General features: G+C 44.3%; 1 protein-coding gene across 3 annotated transcripts in view; it reads right to left on the bottom strand.

The window, feature by feature from the left end:
* LOC140483585 (MICOS complex subunit mic25-a-like) overlaps nt 1-16,244 on the bottom strand; it is a 513,939-nt gene extending 497,695 nt beyond the window's left edge. For 2 of the 3 annotated variants that reach the window (XM_072581810.1, XM_072581812.1), the window contains exons 1-2: nt 16,081-16,244; nt 187-262 (exon numbers count right to left, since the gene is read on the bottom strand). In XM_072581810.1, coding sequence (XP_072437911.1) covers nt 187-262; nt 16,081-16,161 — 157 coding nt within the window. In that variant the 5' untranslated portion in view covers nt 16,162-16,244. The remainder of the gene's footprint in view (nt 1-186; nt 263-16,080) is intronic. The other variant, XM_072581811.1, reaches the window with a different exon arrangement.
* Nucleotides 16,245-21,792: the final 5,548 nt, after the last annotated feature.

Raw genomic sequence — 21,792 nt, 5'->3', positions numbered from 1 at the left:
TCATAATCATACTGGCCTGCATCTACTATAATCTCCTTGTCCCCACCCGCCCAAAGCATGCATGAGAATCTTCCAATTTTCCAATGAAGCTACGCACCATTCATACTAACTCTTAGAAAGAATATGAATGTTTCACTTCTATACCATCAGCTCTTGTTGAAATCCTAATGTCAATCTTTCACATACCTCCAGGGATGGAGTTTGATGGTTCTGACGTTGATTGGGGCAGATCCTTCATCCTTGAGACAAGGTTGTCAGATAGCTGCAAAGAAATGTGTTTTGTTAGGCAGTGACATTCTTTATAAGGAGCCTTCACCATAATCATTACTAATGTTATTGCAACGGGAATAGAACCAGTATGGCTGAGAGTCGAAAAATAGCAACTTTGCAAAATTAAAATCAGTGCCTATTCCGAATAGTTCAGCGAGTGAGTGCATATTTTGCATATCTGTGCCATTCTAGACCTATAAGAATACAGGTTCCATCACTGGTTCATGTTAATTCAGCAACGAGGCTCCCAGTGAAGACACTAACAATGACTTCATTTGTTATTGGCTATAGAAAATAAGTGGCAGGTGCACTTTTATTGCTTCCAATAAATGTGTCTTCCAAGAGTCTCAAAGCAAAAGAGACATCATATTACTCTCAAGCCAATATGCACAAAACAACATCTTACAAATAGCCATGAGCTGAATGCCAGGTGATCTGTTTTGATGGTGATTGTGATGGTTCAGGAAGACGTTTCAGGCAGGAATAACTCACTGCTCATTTTCACAAGATGCCATTAAGCAGAAACATCAGTGCTTTCAGGTCAGGCCTCTAGTGAACACTGCAGTTGCAAGATGGCATTTCTGGCAATGTAGCAGTACTTTGCTAACACAGAGCAGCAGCAGCAGCACAGGCACCAGCAACCCTCAGGAATGTCACCGAAGTGTCCTTTCTTTATCTGTCAGCCATGAGTGCAAATGCTAGTTCAGTACAAAGTGGACAAAACAGAGTAGGAGTAAATTACTGCAGATGCAGGAATTTGTACAAAACAAAAAATGCTGGAGTAGGTCAGGCAGCATCCATGGAGAAAAATCAAGCTAATGCTTTGAGTCTAGATGACTCTTCTTCAGACATGAAGTGTGGTGGGGGTAGCATTTATGCAATAGTGAGGGAGTGGAGTGCGGGGGGAAAAATGCAGCTAATAGTGCAGATTGAGCGATCAGGATGTGAGAATGGCAGAACACTGGTGTGATTAACTGTCAAACTGGAAATAATAGATAATCCCACTGGAGTGGAAGGAGGGGAGAGACAACATGCAAAGCTAACAGAAAGGGAAGAAATGGGAGTGAATTCACAATCTGAGGGTGCAACGCCGACCCCTTCATTGATCCCCTGCTCACCATCCAAGGGCCTAATCAGTCTTTCCAGGTGAAGTAGCATTTCATCTGTACCTCCTCCAATCTGGTCTAATACATAAACTGCATCCAACATAGCCTACTCTACGCTGGTGAAACTAAACACAGACTGGGTGACCAATTTGCAGAACACCTCCAGTCCGTGCACAAGCATGAACCTGACCTTCCCATTGCTCGTCATTTTAACACAGCATTCTGCTTGCATGCCTACTTGTCTGTCCTCAGCATCCTGCAATGCTCCCATGAATCACAGCACAAACTGGAGGGAAAACATCTCATCTTCATTTACAACCTTCTGGTCCTAATATTGAGTTCAACACCTTCAGATTGTGAACTCACTCCCCTTTCCAGTCTGTTAGCTTTACTTGTTGCATTCTCTTTCACCATGTCCTCACTTCCCTTCCCCCACTCAAGTGGGACTGTTCTTTCCAGTTTGGCAGTTAGATACACCATTGTTCCGCCATTTCCATAATCCGATCACTTAATCTGAACTATCAGCAGCCTTTCTCCCCCAGCATTCCACCACCCTCCCCCAATCTTGCATAAATGCTGCCCCTTCCATAACTCATGTCAGCTCTGATCAACAGTCATCTAGACTCAAAATGTTAGCTTGCTCTCTATCCATGAATGCTGCCTGACCCACTGTCATTTCCAGTATTTTGTAATTTCAGGACAAAACAGAGGTAGTCTGTCGCTGGCAAAAAAAATTCAGCTCCTGGTCTGAGCTACTGTCCTGCAAACCACATAAATATTGGTGTGGTGTGCACCAGAGCATCTGAATCAATACTTATCCTTCAACCTACAGATTACCATTTCTCACTTCACAGAATCATAGAGATCTACAGCACGGAGAAAAGACCCTTCAGCCCATCATTGTGGAACCTTGCCTGCAAATTGGCTACTGTGTTTCCTGCATTACAACAGCAATGACACTTCATAAAGGACTCCAATGTTTATAGTGACTGAAAGTTGTGAAAGTTCTTGATTCTGGGTAATCCAAGATGGACGACGGGAAAAATTTCTAGCTGTACCAGCTGCTCCTTTTTTGAGGTATTTTAGGTGTTGGAGGTGATTTCCTTGAATTCCAGAAGAAGCAATTACTGTTTTATATGCTGTTGCATTATTTTGGAACTTTGGAGGAAAGAAAAGTCAAAACAACAGCACTTCTAAAAGAGAGGAAGCACATGGTGAGGTCAGTGCAGGAGGAAGAGAGAGAGAGAGAGAGAGAGAGAGAGAGAGAGAGAAAGAGAGAAAGAAACCCATATTGCTAACTGACAGAGTTAGCAGTTACTGCCTTTGCTGTTGAATTCATGTATCGCTAGACATCGCAGTGCATCTGGAAAAATTAAAAAAACAGTGAACTTCACAACTGATCTTGGAGGAACCTGTCTGGGAGCGGTCACAGTACAGAAGCAGATCCGTGGATTTTAAGCGCAGCCTTAAAATACGTTTGCAGTGAGTAGAGTGGGTTCTTTCTTGATTATATGTTTTATTGAGTTATTTCTCCTGATAAAACTTCAAATATAAGCCATGAGTATTAATCTTACCTGAAGCAATGTTTTGCAGAAGAATAAGACAGTGTTATTTTCTGGGTCTGTAGATTGAAAGAAGCAAAAATGTCCCTTAATAGAGAGATATGCTCTTCTTGTCAGATGTGGGAGATTAGGGAGAGTTTATGGGTTACTGAGGATTATATCTGCAATAAATGCTGTTAGTTGCGAATCCTATCAGATCAAATGGATCGGTTGGAAAGACAGTTTTATGGCAATGAGGAATTTACAAGAGCAAGGGAATGTGATGAATGGCAGTTATAGGAAGGTGGGAAATGCGCAGGTACAGTCACATAGATGGGTTAACTCCAGGAAAGGTAAGAGGTAGGCAGCGAGTGCAAGAGTCTTCTGTGGCTATCCCCATTTCAAACAAGGATGCTGTTTTGGAAAATGTCAGGGATGATGGATTCTCAGGGGAATGTAACACGAACCGCCAAGTTTCTGGTATTGAGACTGGCTCTAATGTATGTCGGGTTCCAAGCGATCGATTGTGTTAGGGGACTCTCTAGTCTGAGGTACAGACAGACGTTTCTGTGGCCAGCAGCAAAAAGTCAGAATGGTGTATTGCTTCCCTGGTGCCAGGATCAAGGATGTCTCAGAATGTTCTCAAGGGAGAGAGGGACCAGCAGGAGGTCATTGTAAACACTGGAATCAACAATATAGGAAGGGAAAAGGTTGAGCTTCTGAAGGGAGATTAGAGAGAGTTAGGCAGGAATTTATAAAGGAGGTCCTCGAGAGTAGTAATATCTGGATTATTCCCAATGCTACGAGCTAGTGCGGGGAGGAATAGGAGGATAGAGCAGTTGAACGCATGGCTGAGACGCTGGTGTACAGGAGAAGGATTCACATTTTTGAATCATTGGAAGCTGTTTTGGGGTGGAAGTAACCTGTAAAAGGACGGATTGCACCGAAATTGGAAGGGGACTAATATACTGGCAGGGAGACTTGCAAGAGTTGCTCGGGAGGATTTAAACTAGTAAGGTGGGGGGGGGGGGGGGAGGTTGAGGGGTGGTGGGACTCAGGGAGATAGTGAAGAAAGAAATCAATCTGAGACTGGTACAGTTGAGAACACAGGTGAGTCAAACAGTCAGGGACAAAGCAGAGAACAAGGTCGGACTGATAAATTAAACTGCACTTATTTCAATACAAGAGGCCTAACAGGGAAGGCAGATGAACTCAAGGCATGGTTAGGAACATGGGACTGGGATATCATAGCAATTATGGAAACATGGCTCAGGGATGGACAGGACAGGCAACTTAAGGTTCCAGGATACAAATGCTAAAGGAAGGACAGAAAGGGAGGCAAGAGAGGAGGGGGAGTGGCGTTTTTGATAAGGGATAGCATTACAGCTGTACTGAGGGAGGATATTCCCAGAAATACATCCAGGGATGTTATTTGGGTTGAACTGAAAAATAAGAAAGGGATGATCACCTTATTGGGATTGTGTTATAGACCCCCTACTAGTCAGAGTAAAATTGAGAAACAAATTTGTAAGGAGATCTCAGTTATATGTAAGATTAATAGGTGGTTATGGTAGGGGATTTTAACTTTCCAAACATCGACTGGGACTGCCATAGTGTTAAGGGTTTAGATGGAGAGGAATTTGTTAAGTGTGTACAAGACAATTTTCTGATTCAGTACATAGATGTAACTACTAGAGAAAGTGCAAAACTTGACCTACTCTTGGGAAATAAGGCACGGCAAGTGACTGAGGTGTCAGTGGGGGAAACATTTTGGGGCCAGTGACCATAATTCTATTAGGTTTAAAATAGTGATGGAAAAGGATAGACCAGATCTAAAAGTTGAAGTTTGAAACTGGAGGAAGGCTAATTTTGACGGTATTAGACAAGAACTTTCAAAAGCTGATTAGACACAGATGTTTGAAGGTAAAGGGATGGCTAGAAAATGGGAAGCCCTTCGAAATGAAATAACAAGAGTCCAGACACAGTATATTCCTGTTAGGGTGAAAGGAAAGGCTGGTAGGTATAGGGAATGCTGGATGACTAAAGAAATTGAGGGTTTGGTTAACAAAAGGTAGGAAGCATATGTCAGGTATAGACAAGATAGATCAAGTGAATCCTTAGAAGAGTATAAAGGCAGTAAGAGTATACTTAAGAGGGAAATCAGGAGGGCAAAAAGGGGACAGGAGATAACTTTGGCAAATAGAATTAAGGAGAATCCAAAGTGTTTTTACAAATACATCAAGGACAAAGAAGGTTACCTCAGATTACAACAGGACTTGATCAGATGGGCCAATAGGCTAAGTGGCATATTGAGTTTAATTTAGATAAATGAGAAGTACATTTTGGGAAAGCAAATCTTAGCAGGACTTATACATTTAATGGTAAGGTCATAGGGAGTGTTGCTGAACAAAGAGTGTTGCTGAACCTGCTTGGAATGCAGGTTCATAGCTCCTTGAAAGTGAAGTTGCAGGTGGATAGGATAGTGAAGAAGGTTTGGTATGCTTTTCTTTATTGATCAGAGTATTGAGTACAGGAGTTGGGAGGGCATGTTGCGGCTGTACAGGACATTGGTTAGGCCACTGCTAAAATATTGCGTTCAATTCTGGTCTCCTTCCTAACGGAAAGATGTGAAACTTGAAAGAGTTCAGAAAAGATTTACAAGGATGTTGCCAGGGTTGAAGGATTTGAGCTATAGGGAGAAGTTGAATAGGTTAGGGCTGTTTTCCCTGGAGAGTCAGAAGCTGAGGGGTGACCTTATAGATCTTTATAAAATCATGGATAGGATAAATAGACAAAGTCTTTTCCCTGGGGTGGGGGAGTCCAGAACTAGAGGGCATAGTTTTAGAGTAAGAGGGGAAAGATATAAGAGACCCAAGAGGCAACTTTTTCAGTCAGAGGGTGGTACGTGTATGGAATGAGCTGCCAGAGGAAGTGGTGGAAGCTAGTACAATTGCAACATTTAGAAGGCATCTGGATGGGTATATGAATAGGAAGGGTTTGGAGGGAAATGGGCCAGGTGCTGGCAGGTAGGACTAGCTTGGGTTGGGATATCTGGTCGGCGTGGACGAGTTGGACCGAAGGGTCTGTTTCCATGCTGTACATCTCTATGACTCCGTCTTGAATGTTCATGGGTCACCAGTAGAGTTGAGAGATGTGGGAAAAAAAATCAGAATGCAGGTGCTGCAAATTTCTCCAGGTTTATATAAAAAAAAAATTCTCGATCCATGCTACTGATCTTTGGGCATCGGGTGAAGAGTGCTGTGGGCAAATTGGAGGACTTTCTCATTGGCCTTGCCAAGTTGGCCATGAACATGTCCAGACAGTGGGCAGTAGAGGGGATAATAGCTGCCGTCTGTCTACCCCTCTTCTGTGGCTACTTTTGTGATGGGTGTCCAGCAATAGTCCTGATGCCTTTAGAGATGTAAGGACCACAGTCGATAGAGCTTTTGTCTCCACTTCATTATGATTAAGCTCCCTGCCCCTCTCTCACCTTTGAGGTGAGAATTACCTGGGCTTTATGTGTAAATTAATCAACTGGAAAACACAGATAATGAAAACACGGTGGTGGTTAACAAATGAAAACACCGTCGGTGATTAGTGTTAGGAAAACGAATGTTCAATTGTGTATAAGAGCTCTTCCAGATAATAAAAACATAGGTATGCTCTCCTTCTTAATTGCTATCCAGGGTTCCAATTAATTTGATCAGAGACATGAGCTGCATCAGATCACCAATAATATCCACGTGAACTTGACAGCAACCACCACAGAAAGAGAGCTTTACAATGTCAGCATATTCACGATGGAACAAGTCAAGGATAAAAAGGAGAAAAGGAAAATTAAAAACAATTACGGACACACTCGGCAGACAATGACATTTATTCATATCTAAGTTTCATAGATTTCAACTTCAGATCCTAAAATACAACTCTGCACAAATCAGTTCAATTTCTACTTCTAGCAGTGGAGTGTAAATTTTCCCAGTCAACTGTCGAAAACAATGAGTTTAAATAGTATTAACTTCACATAGGATAATCAGATGAGAGTAATTGTGAAAGTATTAAAACATTCTGATGGTTTTTTTTTAATTGAATTTCTCACTCATTATTCTAAAACACCTTCACGTTGGATATCCAACTCTTTGCTCATCCGACCTACAAAGTTAATTCAGTACTGTTGGAGAACACCTTCCAAGAGTTCTCATCTTCAGCATGTACCCTTATTTGCTCTTCTGCAGGTGACAACTGATACTAGACAGTAGCCTGTCAAACTGTAGACATTTTATAAGCAACCTCTTCATACACACCACTGGAGCAGATGGGACTTGATGGGACCTGGGCCTCCTGGCTCAGAGGTAGGAACACTACCACAGCACTCCAAGAGCACTCTCCTGTTGAATTGTAAAATATGATACTGAGCAAATTTATTTCATTGACATCGGAGAAATGGGGCAGGGATCACAGCTGCCCTGAACTTTCATGCACTAAACGAGTGCCACTGGATAGGCTGGAGCTACAAAGAGAAATTATCACAAAAAAAATCTCACACAGTGAGCTGTTGGGCCTTTTAAAAACATGGCATATATTTCCTTAGATGCCAAAATGGTGCCACGTAAGTGAGCATATAACTGGATATTCTTGTCAACAGATACAAGATTGAAATCAGCATCCTATTCCACCACTGACACACAATGGCTGCAAACTATATCGTTTATATGATGCATTATTATTATCACCACCACTGATTATCACTCACTAACGAGTATGATTGTTCACCTAGGATATTCCATATCACTGGTCATGGGATTTGAGGGTTGGGTGTCGAATAAGCCCAATCCTAGGACTGCAATTCCAAACACAAAATTGGCAGGTGTTTGCAGGAGGAGAAGTTAGTCTTTGCCCTCGAGGCCACTGGCATGCTTTTCTCCAATTCCATTTCCGTACTTCCTCTTGCCAACGGGTATTCTCAAAGAATGGCATCCCTTCATACAGGAGTTTCCTCCAAGTCAGTTTCTTCTGAATGAGGGTATTCTGTGCATTAATGTCTATGATGCATTTCTTGAGGGAAGCCATCACAGAGTCTTAGAAACACTTGCTTTGTTCTCTTGTTCAAGTGCCTTCCTTGAACAGCTGAAGATTTGCTTTGGCCATCAGAACTCAGGCACCTTAAACAGGTGTCCGGCCCAGCGGAATTGGTTTTGAATGATTGTGGCATTGAAGCTGCTGCTGTTAGCTGCTATAAGGACACTGATGCTAGTATACCTGTCCTCCCGCTGATGCGGAGAATCCATCTCAAACAGCATCGACGGTACTTCGCAAGGGCCTTGCGTTGGTGTCTATATGTAGTCCAAGTTTCACAGCCATGCAGGAGAATCAGAAGGATGACTGCCTTATCCACAAGGATCCTGGTATGAGCACGGTTGTCACGGTCATCGAATTTTCTCATCCTTAGATATTCAAAGGCAATGCTCACAGATTGGAGGCAATGCTGAATCTCCACATCAATGTCAGCCTTCGAAGAGAGGTAGCTTCCTAGGTAGGGGAAAATGCTCCACATTTGGGAGGATTCCTTCATTGATCTTAATGGATGGATGTAGTACAACTAGACTTGGGGCAGGTTGGTAAAGGAATTCAGTCTTCAGAAAATTAAAGCTGACACCAATTCTTCAGTATGCTTCTACAAAGGCATTAAGTGATGCTTGAAGATTCTCTTTAAGAGTGCAGAAACGATATTGTCATCCACAGACTGAGTTTCCACATGCAAGGTCAGTGTCACTTTCTTCTTGAATTTAAATTGTTTGACATAAAAAGTTTTCCATCTGTTCTATAGATAATGTCCACACTACTAGGAAGCCTGTCTTGAAAAGATGAAGAACACAAGAAATAGGAGCAGGCCTGTCAAGCCTGCTCAGTCATTCAACAAAACCTTTCTGTGTACTCAGCTCCACTCACCTGTCTGTTTATCTTAACTCCTAATTCCTTTACTGTTCTAAACTCCATCTTTGCCTTAAAGATATTCAGTGAGGTAGCCTCAATTGCTTCACTGGGCAGGGAATTTGACAGATTCACAAACCTTTGAGTGATGAGGTTCCTACTAACTCAGCCTCAAAATAAGGTGCAACAGATTTAGGACTATGTCCCCTAGTTCTAGTTTGACCCACCAGTGGAAACAACCGCCCTGCTTCTATATTATCTATTATCTTCATAATTTTTGATGTTTCTATAAGATTCTCCTCCCCAATTTTCTTATTTCCAATGAGTATCGTCCTAATCTATTCAGTCTCTCCTCCGAAGCCAACCCTCTCAACTCTGGAATCAGCCTAGTAAATCTCCTCTGCACCCTCTCTAGTGCCAATATACCCTTTCTGAAGTAAGGAAACCAAAACTGTACACATTACTCCAGGTGAGGCCTCACCAGCATCCTAAACAGCTGCAGCAGAACCTCCCTGTTTTAAATTCCATCCCTCTAGCAATGAAGGGCAATATACCATTTGTCTTTTTAATTAGCTGCTGCACCAGCAAACCAACTCTTTGTGATCCATGCACACAGGTACCCAGGTCTCTCTGCACTGCAGCATTATGCAATGTTTCACCATTTAAATAATAGTCAATTTTGCTGCTATTATGAATCAAAATAGATGACCTATATTTACCAACATTGTACTCCATCTGCCAGATCCTTGCCCATTCACTTAACCTATCTATATCATAAGGAAGTAAGACCCAAGAGCAGGAGTAAGCCATCTGGCCCTTGGTGCCTGACCCGCCATTCAATAAGATCATGACTGATCTTTTCATGGACTCAGCTCCACTTACCAGCCCTCTCACCATAACCCTTAATTCCTTTACCATTCAAAAAACCTCAGCTTTAAAAACATTTACTGAGGAAGTCTCAAACACTTCACTGAGCAGGGAATTCCACAGATTCACTCCTTTCTGGGTGAAGAACTTCATCCTCAATTCAGTCATAAATCTGCTCCTCCTAATTTTGAGGCTATGCCCTCTTGTCCTAGTTTCACCCGCCAGTGGAAACATCCTCTCTACTTCTGTTTTACCTATTCCTTTCATAATTTTATATGTTTCTATAATTTCTCACCTCATTCTTCTAAATTCCAATGGACATAATCCCAGTCTACTCTGTCTCTCATCAGCCAAACCCTTCATCTCCAGAATCAACCTATTGAACCTCCATCGGCACTCCCTCCAGTGCCAGTACGTCCTTTCTCAATCAAAGAATACCAAAACTGCACACAGTATGCCAGGTGTGGCCTCACCAGCACCCTGTACAGCAGCAACATAACCTCTCTGTTTATAAACTCAACCTCTTTAGCAATGAAAATACTATTTGCCTTCTTAATTACCTGCTGTACCTGCAAACCAACCTTCTATGATTCATGCACAAGGACACTCAGGTCATCTGCACAGCAGTGTACTCCAATTTCTTACCATTCAAGTAATAGTCCTTTTTACTGTAATTCCTATCGAAATAAATGACTTCACATTTATTAACATTGTATTCCATCTGCCAGACATTTGCCCACTCAAATTATCCAAGTCCCTTTACAAAGTTTCAGAGTCCTCCCCCGACTTCACTCTATCATTCATCCTAGTATCACCCACAAAACTTATCACACTACACATGGTCCCCAACTCGAAATCATTTATGCAAATTGTGAATAATTGCAGTCCCAACATTGATCCCTGAGGCACACCACGAGAGCCCGATTGCCAACCAGAATAGGACTCATTTGTTTCCACTCTTTGCTTCCTGTTGGTTAATCAATCCTCTATCCACACTAATGCTTTTACCACTAATGCTGCGTATCTTTATCTTATGCAGCAGCCTTTTAAGCGACACCTTGTCAAATGCCTTTTGGAAATCTAGATACACCACATCTACTAGCTTCCCTTTGTCTGCTGTGTTTGTAATGTCTTCATAAAATTCCAAAAGATTAGTCAACCATGACCTGCCTTTCATCAACCGATGCTGTATCTGCCTAACCTGACAATTTTTGGATGTACGTTTGCTTGTTGAGCTGGAAGGTTCGCTTTCAGACGTTTCATCACCATACTAGGTAACATCATCAGTGAGCCTCTGGATGAAGCGCTGGTGGTATGGCACACTTTCTATTTATGTGTTTGGGTTTCCTTGGCTTGGTGATGTCATTTCCTGTGATGTCATTTTCTGTTATTTTTCTCAGGGGGTGGTAAATGGGATCCAAATCAACGTGTTTGTTGATAGAGTTCTGGTTGGAATGCCACGCTTCTAGGAATTCTCGATGTCTCTGTTTGGCTTGTCCGAGGGTGGATGCGTTGTCCCAGTCAAAGTGGTGTCCTTTCTCATCTATATGTAAAGATACGAGTGAGAGTGGGTCATGTCTTTTTGTGGCTAGTTGATGTTCATGTACCCTCGTGGCTAGTTTTCTACCTGTTTGTCCAATGTAGTGTTTGTTACAGTTCTTGCAAAGGTTTTTTTAATCACAATTTCTATCTAGATGCCTTTCTATTTCTTCATTAATAGACTCAAGCATTTTCCCCACTACAGTCGTAAAGTTAATCGGTCCATAATTCCCCATCCCCGCAAACTTACAGTATCCTGTGCACACTTTGCACAACCACTCATCTTACTGTCATCTGAGAACTTTGACTCACTACACTTGGTCCCAAACTCCAAATCATTTATGTGAATTGTAATCAATTGTACATCCAACACTGATTCCTGAGGCCTCTGATCAACCAGAAAAACACCCATTTATCCCCACTCTTTGCTTTCTGTTAGTTAACCAATCCTCTATCCATGCTATTACCCCTAACAGTGGCAATGAAGGTAGAGCAAACGGTGCGGGAACGACACATCCCTATTTGACCCCAGAGGAGTCTGAATATTATCAGTGAGGACCGTCACCAGCATTGCGTAAAGGAGCAGACAGAGGACGTTGATGAATTTCATGAGACAGCTAGCCTTTGACAGGATCTTGCATTGCACTTTCCAACTGACTGAGTCAAAAGCCTTGGTCAGGTTGCCATTTAGAGTTGCTGGTGTTGTTTCTGGTATTTCTCTTGGAGTTGCCAAGCATTGAAAATCATGCCCATAGTTTTAGAGCTGGGTCAAAGCCACACAGGCTTTCCGAAAGGGTTTCCTCTGAGGATGAGAGAAGACGCCTAAGCAAGGATTTGGGTGATGATCTCCCCGGTGCTGGAGATTCCTCAGTTGAATTTTTCCAACAACTTCTGTTTTTGTTTTTGATTTCCGGCACAGTTCTTTTGGTTCTTTATTTAATTATTGGGTCAGTATATTGCCTTGGTGGCAGTGAAGAAAGCTACAATGCACTGCAGGAACCTGCCAACCCCCCTCAAAAACAAGACATGACCTCCTCATCACAGAAGGACAAAGCCAGCAGGTGTATATTCCCATCCAAGGCATTCTCACCCTCCTGATCATAAGCAATAGGAGCAGGGGTAGGCAGTTCAGTCTCTTGAGCTTGCTTTGTCATTCAATAGGATCATGACTGATCTGACATTAACTCATTAATTTTATTCCAAATGTTTTGTGCATTCAGATACAAAACCTTTAAATTTGTTGTTTCCAAATGATTATGACCAGTGCATCCACTATCCCTGTACCTACTTCCCTTAATATTTGATTTATTATTGTCCCATGTACCGAAGTACAGTGAAAAGGTTTGTTTAGCGTGCAGTACAAGCAGATAATAACATACAAAGATCACAGAGCGATTGAACAAAGCAAGGAATACAAAGTTACAGCTACAAAGAAGGTGCACAAAAAAATAAAGTCAACATTCGATTTGAAATCTGACAGGTCCATTCAGAAGGAGAAAGTGAGGACTGCAGATGCTGGAGATCAGAGCTTAAAAATGTGTTGCTGGAAAAGCGCAGCAGGTCAGGCAGCATCAAAGGAGAAGGAGAATCGACGTTTCGGGCACAAGCCCGTCGATTCTCCTTCTCCTTTGATGCTGCCTGACCTGTTGCACTTTTCCAGCAACACATTTTTAAAGTCCATTCAGAAGTCTAATAACAGCATGGAGGTAGCTGTTTTTGAATCTGTTGGTACGTGTGTTTAAGCAGTTGTATCTTCTGTCTGGTGGAAGACATTGGAGGAGAACACAGCCAGATGGGGTGGAAGAAGTCTTTGTTGATGCTGGCTGCCTTTCTGCGGCAACAAGAAATGTAGGTAGAGTCAGTAGATCGGAGGTTGGTTGCGTCATGACTGGACTGTGTTCACAACTCTAACTTCCTGTGATCCTGAGCAGAGCAATTGCCATGCTAAGCCTTGATGCATCCAGATAGAATGCTCTTTATGATAAATCTTTAAAAGTTGGTGAGGGTCCTTATGGACATGCTGAATTTCCTTAGCCTCCTGAGGAAGAACAGATGTTGTTGCGCCTTCTTGACAATCACATCAATGTGGGTGGTATAAGACAGATTGTTGGTAATTGTCACTCCTTGGAACTTGACGCTCTCGACCATCACAACCTTGGTTCCACTGATGAATAGATGTATCCCACCACGTCAGGGGACTTATCTATCTTTAGCCCCATTAGTTTCCCCAGCTCTTAATGCTGGTTACTGACCAAAAAAAAAGTTGACTTTCCTTTTCAATTCCAAATCAGATCAGATTTCCAAATTTCTACCAGGAGCCCAGATTGAGGAGGCTGTGGAGGTGGTGGAAAAAAAGACAGAGAGAGTTTGCTACATTTAAATAGTAGGGTGTTAAGAAAATTGACCATTCAAGAGAACAGGTCAACTTGAAATGAGAAAGTAAGTACCAAAAGACAACTCTGGCCACTAATTATCCAGGGAAAGATTGAGATTGATCTCTCTACACCTGTAATGCTGTTTTGCACATTCTGTGCTGTTACCCTGATGCACCTTGTATGATCTGCCTGTACAGCACGCAAAACAAGATTTTTCACTCTATCTTGGTGTACGTGACAACAATAAATCAAATAAAATCAAAGGAGAGGAATGGAAGCCCTGTGTTCACCCTTGTTGTTATAAGCAAGACTTTTTTTTTGAGAGTCAGAGAAAGTGGTGAATCACAACACACACAAGAAATTGAGTTAGGTTAAATTTTCCAAGTATACCACATAAGATTCAGATCTAATAACAACCAGAGCACTCCCCACTTGATAGGGCTGTGTATGAGTCATAACTTCTCCCAACCCCTTAGTTTATGGTCATCTCCCCCCACCCCATTCACCTCTCATAATCAATTTGCCTCCATCACGCCTACCCTCTTTCAACCACCACTCAATCCCCTGGCCTCCCATCTCCTCTCATTCCCTGCATGATTTTCTCCTCATTCCCACATCCATCTCATCTTGCACTGCATGCATCCTTCCTTCATTTCACACACATCCCCAATTTCACCTCCACATCTACACCCCTATACCTGCCTTCACTCATCTCTCCTCACCTCATTTCATTTCTTGCATGACCCCACTCCCATCCATCATCCCTTCCCATGAAACCAGCTTTCTCCCATCCATCAACCTGCCACACTCCAAAACCACCATCCTTACCCTCTCCCATCAATCACCCCTCCCTTTTACCCATCACCCCTAATTCCATACCACCTCCCATTCTCCTCTGCACTATCCTTCCATTTACCATTCCACCTTTCTCCTCACACCCACCCAACCACCCCATCCCTATCTCTTCCTCACCCCCTCTCATCTACTATCCCACCCTCTCCCTTCCCGCCTATCCATCACAGCCCATCCATCATCCCTCTCTCCATAACCCCCCCAACCATCCTCCCACTTATCACACCACCTTCCTCCTCACTTCTATCCAGCCATCATTCCCATCTCAGCACCACCCCTTCACATCCATTTTCACTCCCTTTCCCCACAACCTCCTCTCCACCCTCTTTATATCAATCATCCTTCCCCTTCCCCAATAAATCCATTATCCCTTCCACTCCTTCAACCTATCCATCATCACTTCATTCTCTCTACTTCCTTCCATCTATTATTTCTCCCTCCTCCACACTGTCTCCCATCCACCTCCCAGCTTACCCCATCCATAATCCCACCCCTAACCCCACAACCCTTCCATCCAGCATCATTCCACTCTCCACCCATCCATAATGCCCCTCTCCCCATTCTCGCGAATCCAACACCCCCCTTTATTCCATTAATCAGTCCTCACTCCTCCCCACCCCCCTCCATCCATCATTCCTCCCCTTCCGCTCCTGCCACCCATCCATCATCACATCCACACCTTCACTCCAACCATCATTACTCCATCCTCTCTGCCTGTTTCATCCATTTTCCCTCCCTCTTCCCTAATCCCATGCATCCATAAACCCTCCCATCCATCACTCTCTCCTCCCCACTCTCTCCCATGCATCATCCCACCTTAACCCATCCATCACCCCTCTTGCTGCCCACCCGCTCTCCTCCCATCATCACTCCCCTTCTCCTACTGCCACCTATCATCCCTTCAACTCCGTCACTCCACCCATCATCACTCCATTCTCTCTACCTCCTTCCATCCATTATCCCACCACCCTCCCACTCTCTCCCATTCATCATCCCACCTTATCCCATTCATCACCCGTCCCTCCCTAATCCATTATCCCTCTCCTTCCCCCACTACCCTCCCATCTTCATCAGGCCATCCTCTACCTACCTCCATCCATAATCCCTCAACCCTCCCCATGCACTCCCATCTATCATCCCACACACCTCCCCAACACCTTTCCATCCATCATTCCTCCCCTTCCCCTACTGCCACCCATCTCATCCACTCCTTCACCCCATCCATCATCACTCCATCTTCTCCATCTCTTTCCAAGCAGTTTCCCTCTCTCTAATCCCTCCCATCCATATTCCACTTTATCCCACCCCTATCCCCCATAACCCTCCCATCCATCATCACTCCATCCTCTCTTGCTCTTTCCATCCGTTATCCCTCCATCATCCCACTCTCTCACATCCATTATCCCACCCCTCCACCCACTATCCTCCCATCCATCATCACTCCATCCTCTCTTGCTCTTTCCATCCGTTATCCCTCCATCTCTCACATCCATTATTCCTCCCCGTCCCCCACAACCCTCCCATCCATCATCACTCCATCCTCTATCTACGACCATCCATCATCCTTCCCCATTCACCACCCCCACTGCCCTCACTCACCCTCATTCCCTGTAAAACTGTCACTCGCTCCTGATCGTCTTTACCGAAGGATACACGCCTGGTGCTGCCGCTGGCCCCCATTGACGGACTCTCGCAGCTCGAGCTAACGGTTAAACGTTCATTGAAGACCGAGCGCCAGCCCCAATAACCTCCCACGCGATTGGACCAGTAGGCGGGGCCTGACGTCACGGCAGCGCTAAACCAATCATAGCGGATGTTGCTGTTCGTCGGGCGGGCCCGCCGCCAACAATCGACTAGAGCGCATGCGCAATCGCGCGGCACGCCGGGAGTTGTAGTTTTAGAGTCAAGAGTGTGCTGCTGGAGAAGAACAGTGGGTCAGGCAGTATCCAAGGAGCAGGAGAATCGACATTTCTTGCTGAAGCCCTTCATCACGAATGAGGCTTGTGGACCAAGGGGGCTGAGAGATTGGGGGGGGGAGGAGGGCGGAGCAGATAGATGGGAAAGAAGGACAGTACGAGAGGGTGGTACTGAGTTGGGGGGGGGGGGGGGGGGGGGAGGAAGGAGGAGGAAGAAACTGGTGAAATCCACATTGATGCCCTATGGTTAGATTAGATTACTTACAGTGTGGAAACAGACCCTTCAGCCCAAAGGGCCACACTGACCCTCCAAAGAGTAACCCACCCAAACCCATTTCCCTCCAACTAATGCACCTAACACTGTGGGCAATTTAGCACGGCCAATTCAGCTAAGCTGCACATCTTTAGACTATGGGAGGAAACCAGAGCACACGCACGCAGATACGGGGAGAATGTGCAACTCCACACAGTCACCCAAGGCTGGAATCGAACCTGGGTCCCTGGCACTGTAAGCCACCATGCTGCCCATTGGTTGGAGTGTCCAAGGGTGAAAGATGAGGCATTCTGCCTCCAGGCAGCACATGGTAAGGGTTTGGCAATGGAGGTGACCCAGGATTTACATGTCCTTGGGGAAGTGGGAGGGGGAGTTAAAGTGTTCAGCCACGGGGCAGTGGGGTTGCTTCATGCAGGTGTCCCAGAGATAGTCTCTGAAGCATTCTCCCAGGTCCTGGGCCTCCTCCATTGCCAAAGCTTACCACCCAACGCTTGGAGGAAGAATGCCTCATCTTCTGTCTTGGGACTCTCCAACCCCATGGCACCATTGTGGATTTCACCAGTTTCCTCATCTCCCCACCCCCACCCCCACCTTATCCCATATCCAACCATCCAACTCAGCACCACCCTCTTGACCTGTCCTACCTGTCCACCTTCCTTACCATCTACCCATTCCACCCTCCACTTTGACCTATCACCTTCATCTACCTAACACAGTCTCAGCTATCTTCCACCTCCCCCCAGGTCCACTCACCCCCCTCCCATTTATCTCTCAGCCCCCTTGGCCCACAAGCCTCATTCCTGACGAAGGGCTTTAGCCGGATGTGTCGATTCCCCTGCTCCTCGGATGCTGCTTGACTAGCTGTGCTTTTCCAGCATCACAATCTCCACTCTGATCTCCAACATCTGCAGTCCTCACTTTGTCCGACTTGTAGTTTTAGCTATGTGTATGCTGTACCTCTCCCACCTCCGGCCACAGAAGGCACTGCTGTACCTCTCCCATCTCTGACCACAGGAGGCGCTGCAAGGCTAACAGGCCCCTCAGCAGCAGCTAAATATGACTCTTCCCCAGAACTGAGTGGGGCTGGGTTTTCTAATTGAGTTGAGGGGAGTGGGTAGATGCAAGCTAAACAAGTCATTAAACCATGATTTAGAGTTGCCAGTGTTGGACTGGGGTAGTCACAATAGGTTATGGTCCAACAGGTTTATTTTGGAACATGCTCCACCATTCAATCATGCCTGGTAGCTTTCTCAACCCCAGTCTCACACTATCTTCTTGTAACAATTGATCCCCTTGACAATTGAGAAATTATCTATCTCTGTCTTAAATATACTCAATGATCTAGCCTCCAGAGCCTTCTGTGGCAGCGAATTCCATAGATTCACCACCCTCTGGCTAAAGAAGTTTCTCCTTATCTCTATTCTAAAAGGTCTAACTTTTACTCTCAAGCTGTGCCTCAGGTCCTAGTTTCTCCTACCAATGGAAACATTTTCCTAACATCTACTCTTTCCAGCCCATTCAGTATTGTGTAAGTTTCAATTAGATCCCTCCTCCCCCCCAGTCCTTCTAAACTCCATCAAATATAAACCCAGAGTCCTCAACCAGTCCTCATAAGTTAAGCTCTTCATTCCTGAGACCAGTCTGGTGAACCTCCTCAGAGCAAAAGACAAAGGGAATTATGTGGAGAAAAAGGGATAGAAATTAATATGGATGTAGACATTAGGCGTGAAAAGGAGAAATTGAAGAGCACTTTGTGAAGGGCAAAGTCAACAGAGCTAGGGGAGGAGGTTTGTTAAGGAAAGAATAGGAGAACAATGGAGGTTATGTTCTTAGGTTGTGGAACACAATATTGAGTTCTCCAACTTGCATCGAGTTTCACTGAAACATTGAAGCAGACCCAGGACTGAGGAGTTGTGAGTGTTACTAGCATTGATGATTGCATAATAAGCATTCCTATTTCTGACCTTATAATTGAGGGAAAGTCATTAATGAAGCAGCTGAAGATGGTTGGACCAAGGATCCAAGGACCTGAGGAACTCCAGCGGTAATGCCATGCTAAGAAATGATTGACCTCCAACCACCACAACCATCTTCTTTTGTGCCAGATATGACTCCAACCTTTACAAATGGTAATTTGTCTGCACCAGCATTCTGCTCAGTGGTTAATCTAAAAAACAGCCTTTTCCTTTTGCTTGGCAGTAGCACCTACTGTGGGTTTCCTCCCCCAGATTTCTCCAATTGATTCTGTAAATCTGTATGCAGTAGCCAACTGCTTCATGTTCAGATGCGGAATCCTGCACCACACTTCACTAAGTTTTGAGCTGGGCCCATTTCTTATTTTCAATGGAAAAACAGCATATTGTTTTGAGGTCCGAGATTGTAGAACTCTGAGGTGCAGTGGGATCCAAGGTGTAAACGGCGATAGAGTAGGGCTCCTGAACCTGGGATTAGTTTACTCCATTCACTTCCATTTCATTTTTTCCTCTTTTCTCTTTCCTTCTTTTACTAACTACTTGTTGAAGAGTTCAGTCACAGTGATAGTACTGGCAGCAGTGAGTGGGCCCAGCATTTCTGCATCTGAGGCAGTCTAAGCACCAACTCGGGCGTGCTGCAGCAGAGGTGAGTTTGGGCTCCCAGCAGCATCTGCATCCAGTGCAGATTCACTGAAGCGGAGGCGAGGTTGGGCCCAGTACAGCGGGGAGGTAGCAGCAGCTACATTGGGGAGGTAGCCCTAAAGCAGAATCATGGCAGCGGCAGAGTTGAATTTGGGTTGGTATGGTACCTAGAAATATTGATGGCAGCTGTAATGGCGAGGTCCAGCAAGAAAACATAGTGGAGAGGGTATTGTGCACTCAAGATGGCGCAGCAAAGGGGACTGGTGACTAGCCACCAGGCCCATGCCAGAGCACTAAAAAGAGGAACTAAAGAGATGAACACTTGTTATTCTTCTGCCTTTGTATTCTATGTGTTTTACAATGGCACGAGAGAGTCGCTACACTGTACAATACTTTTCACTGTATTTTTTTTAAACAAAATACATGGATAGACAGACAGAGAATCTGTGTGCCCCAGTCCACGGATCACAAAGTTAGTATACAGGTACAACAAATGATTAGGAAGGCAATGGAATGTTTTTGTTTACTGCAAGAGAAATGGCATATGGAAGTTGGGCTATTTTGCTGCAGTTGCACAGGGCTCCAGAAAGACCAAATCTGGAATATTTTGTATCGTTATGGTCTCCTTACTTAAGGAAGGAGATAAGTGCTTTACGAGCAATTTGGCTAGGTTTACTTCAACTAATTCCTCGAATGGGAGGTTACCTAGTGAGGAAAGGTTAGGTCCATATCCATCAGGATTCAGAAGTAACGTGATTGATAAATGGCAACCAGAGGGGACTGGACAGGGTGGATACTGAAAGGAAATTTCTCCTTGTGAGAGAGACTAGAACTGCAGAGACAGTTTAAAAATTATCAATTTTAGATGGAGACAAGGGCGTTTTTTTCTCTCCTCTGGAGGTCGAGTCTTTGGGACTCTGCCACAAAGAGGCAGAATCATTAAACATTTTTAGGGTACCCATAAATTTTTGTCAAACGTTATGTAGGGTAAGCCACAATACAATCAACTAGGGTTTATAAAATGGCAGAGCAGATTTGACTCTTCTCGTTTCTGATGTATTTCTGGATGAGCATACCATTCCAGGATGTAACCATTGTCTCGGCTAACATTTTGGTTAAAGTAGTTGTGAGCTGCCTCCTTCAACTGCTACAGTCCACATGGTGTAAGTGGACCCACAATGTCTTGGAGGGAAGGGATTCCACAGTTTGACCCAGCAACACTTAAGGAACAGTGATATATTTCCCAGTCAGAGTAAGTGGTTTGGAAGGATACTTGCTGTATTGGGGTCCCCCATGTATCCACTGCCCTGACCCCCTAGATAAGTGATTGTAGGTTTGGAAAGAGCTGTCCAAGGAGCCTCACTTTGAGTAGTGCATCACATGATGGCACACACTGCTGCTACAAAGCATCTATGCAGGAGGGAGTGGATGTTTATGGATATGGTGCCAATCAAGTAGGCTGCTTTGTTCTGGAAGGTAATGTACTTCTTGAGTGTTGTTGAAGTTGCATCCATCCATGCAAGTGAGCAATATTCCATCTCTCTCCTGACTTGTGCCTTCTAGATGGTGGACTGGCTCTGGGAGAGTCGAGGGTGAGTTACTAATGACAGGATTCCTAGCCTCTGACCTGCTCTTGTAACCACTGTATTTTACATGACTAGTCCAATTTAGCTTCTGGTGAATGGTAATTTCTAAGATGTTGATAGTGGGGGATTCAGTGATGGTAACACCATTGAATGTAAAGGGTTGAGAATTAGACTTATTGGAGATGGTCCTTGCTTTGCATTTGTGTGGCACAAGTGTTACTTGCCACTTTTCAGTCTAAGTCTGGATATTGGTCCATGTCTTGCTGCATTTGAGTATGGACTGCTTAGTATTGGAGTTATTGTGCAATGTTTACTATCATTGGTTAGGCCACTGTTGGCAATTACGTGCAATTCTGGTCTCCATCCTTTCAGAAGGATGTTGTGAAACTTGAAAAGGTTCAGGAAAGATTTAAAAAGGATGTTGCCAAGGGTTGAAGGATTTGAACTATAGGGAGAGACTAAATAGGCTGGGGCTGTTTTCCCTGCAGTGTCAGAGTCTAAGGAGCGACCTTATAGAGGTTTGTAAAATCATGAGGGGCTTGGATATAATAAATAGACAAGGTCTTTTTCCTGGGGTGGGGGAGTTCAGAACTAGAGGCATAGGTTTAGGGTGAGAGGGGAAGAGATATAAAAGGGACCTAAAGGGCAACTTTTCCACAGAGCGTGGTGTCTTTATGGAATGAGCTGCCAGAGGAAGTGGAGGAGGTAGGTACAATTACAACATTTAACAGGCATCTGGATGGGTATATGAATGGGAAGGGTTTAGAAGGATATGGACCAAATGCTGGCAAATGGGACTAGATTAGGTTAGGATAGCTGGTTGGCATGGACATGCTGTACAACTCTATGACTCGATTAGCAATCATTGCTGAACATGCCCACTCCTAACCTCATGTGGGAAAGATCATGGCAGAAGAAGC

Source organism: Chiloscyllium punctatum, chromosome 12, assembly GCF_047496795.1.
Source record: "Chiloscyllium punctatum isolate Juve2018m chromosome 12, sChiPun1.3, whole genome shotgun sequence".
NCBI lineage: Eukaryota > Metazoa > Chordata > Chondrichthyes > Orectolobiformes > Hemiscylliidae > Chiloscyllium > Chiloscyllium punctatum.
The sequence above is the reverse complement of the archived record's forward strand: the minus strand, read 5'-3'. Positions and strand labels throughout refer to the sequence as shown.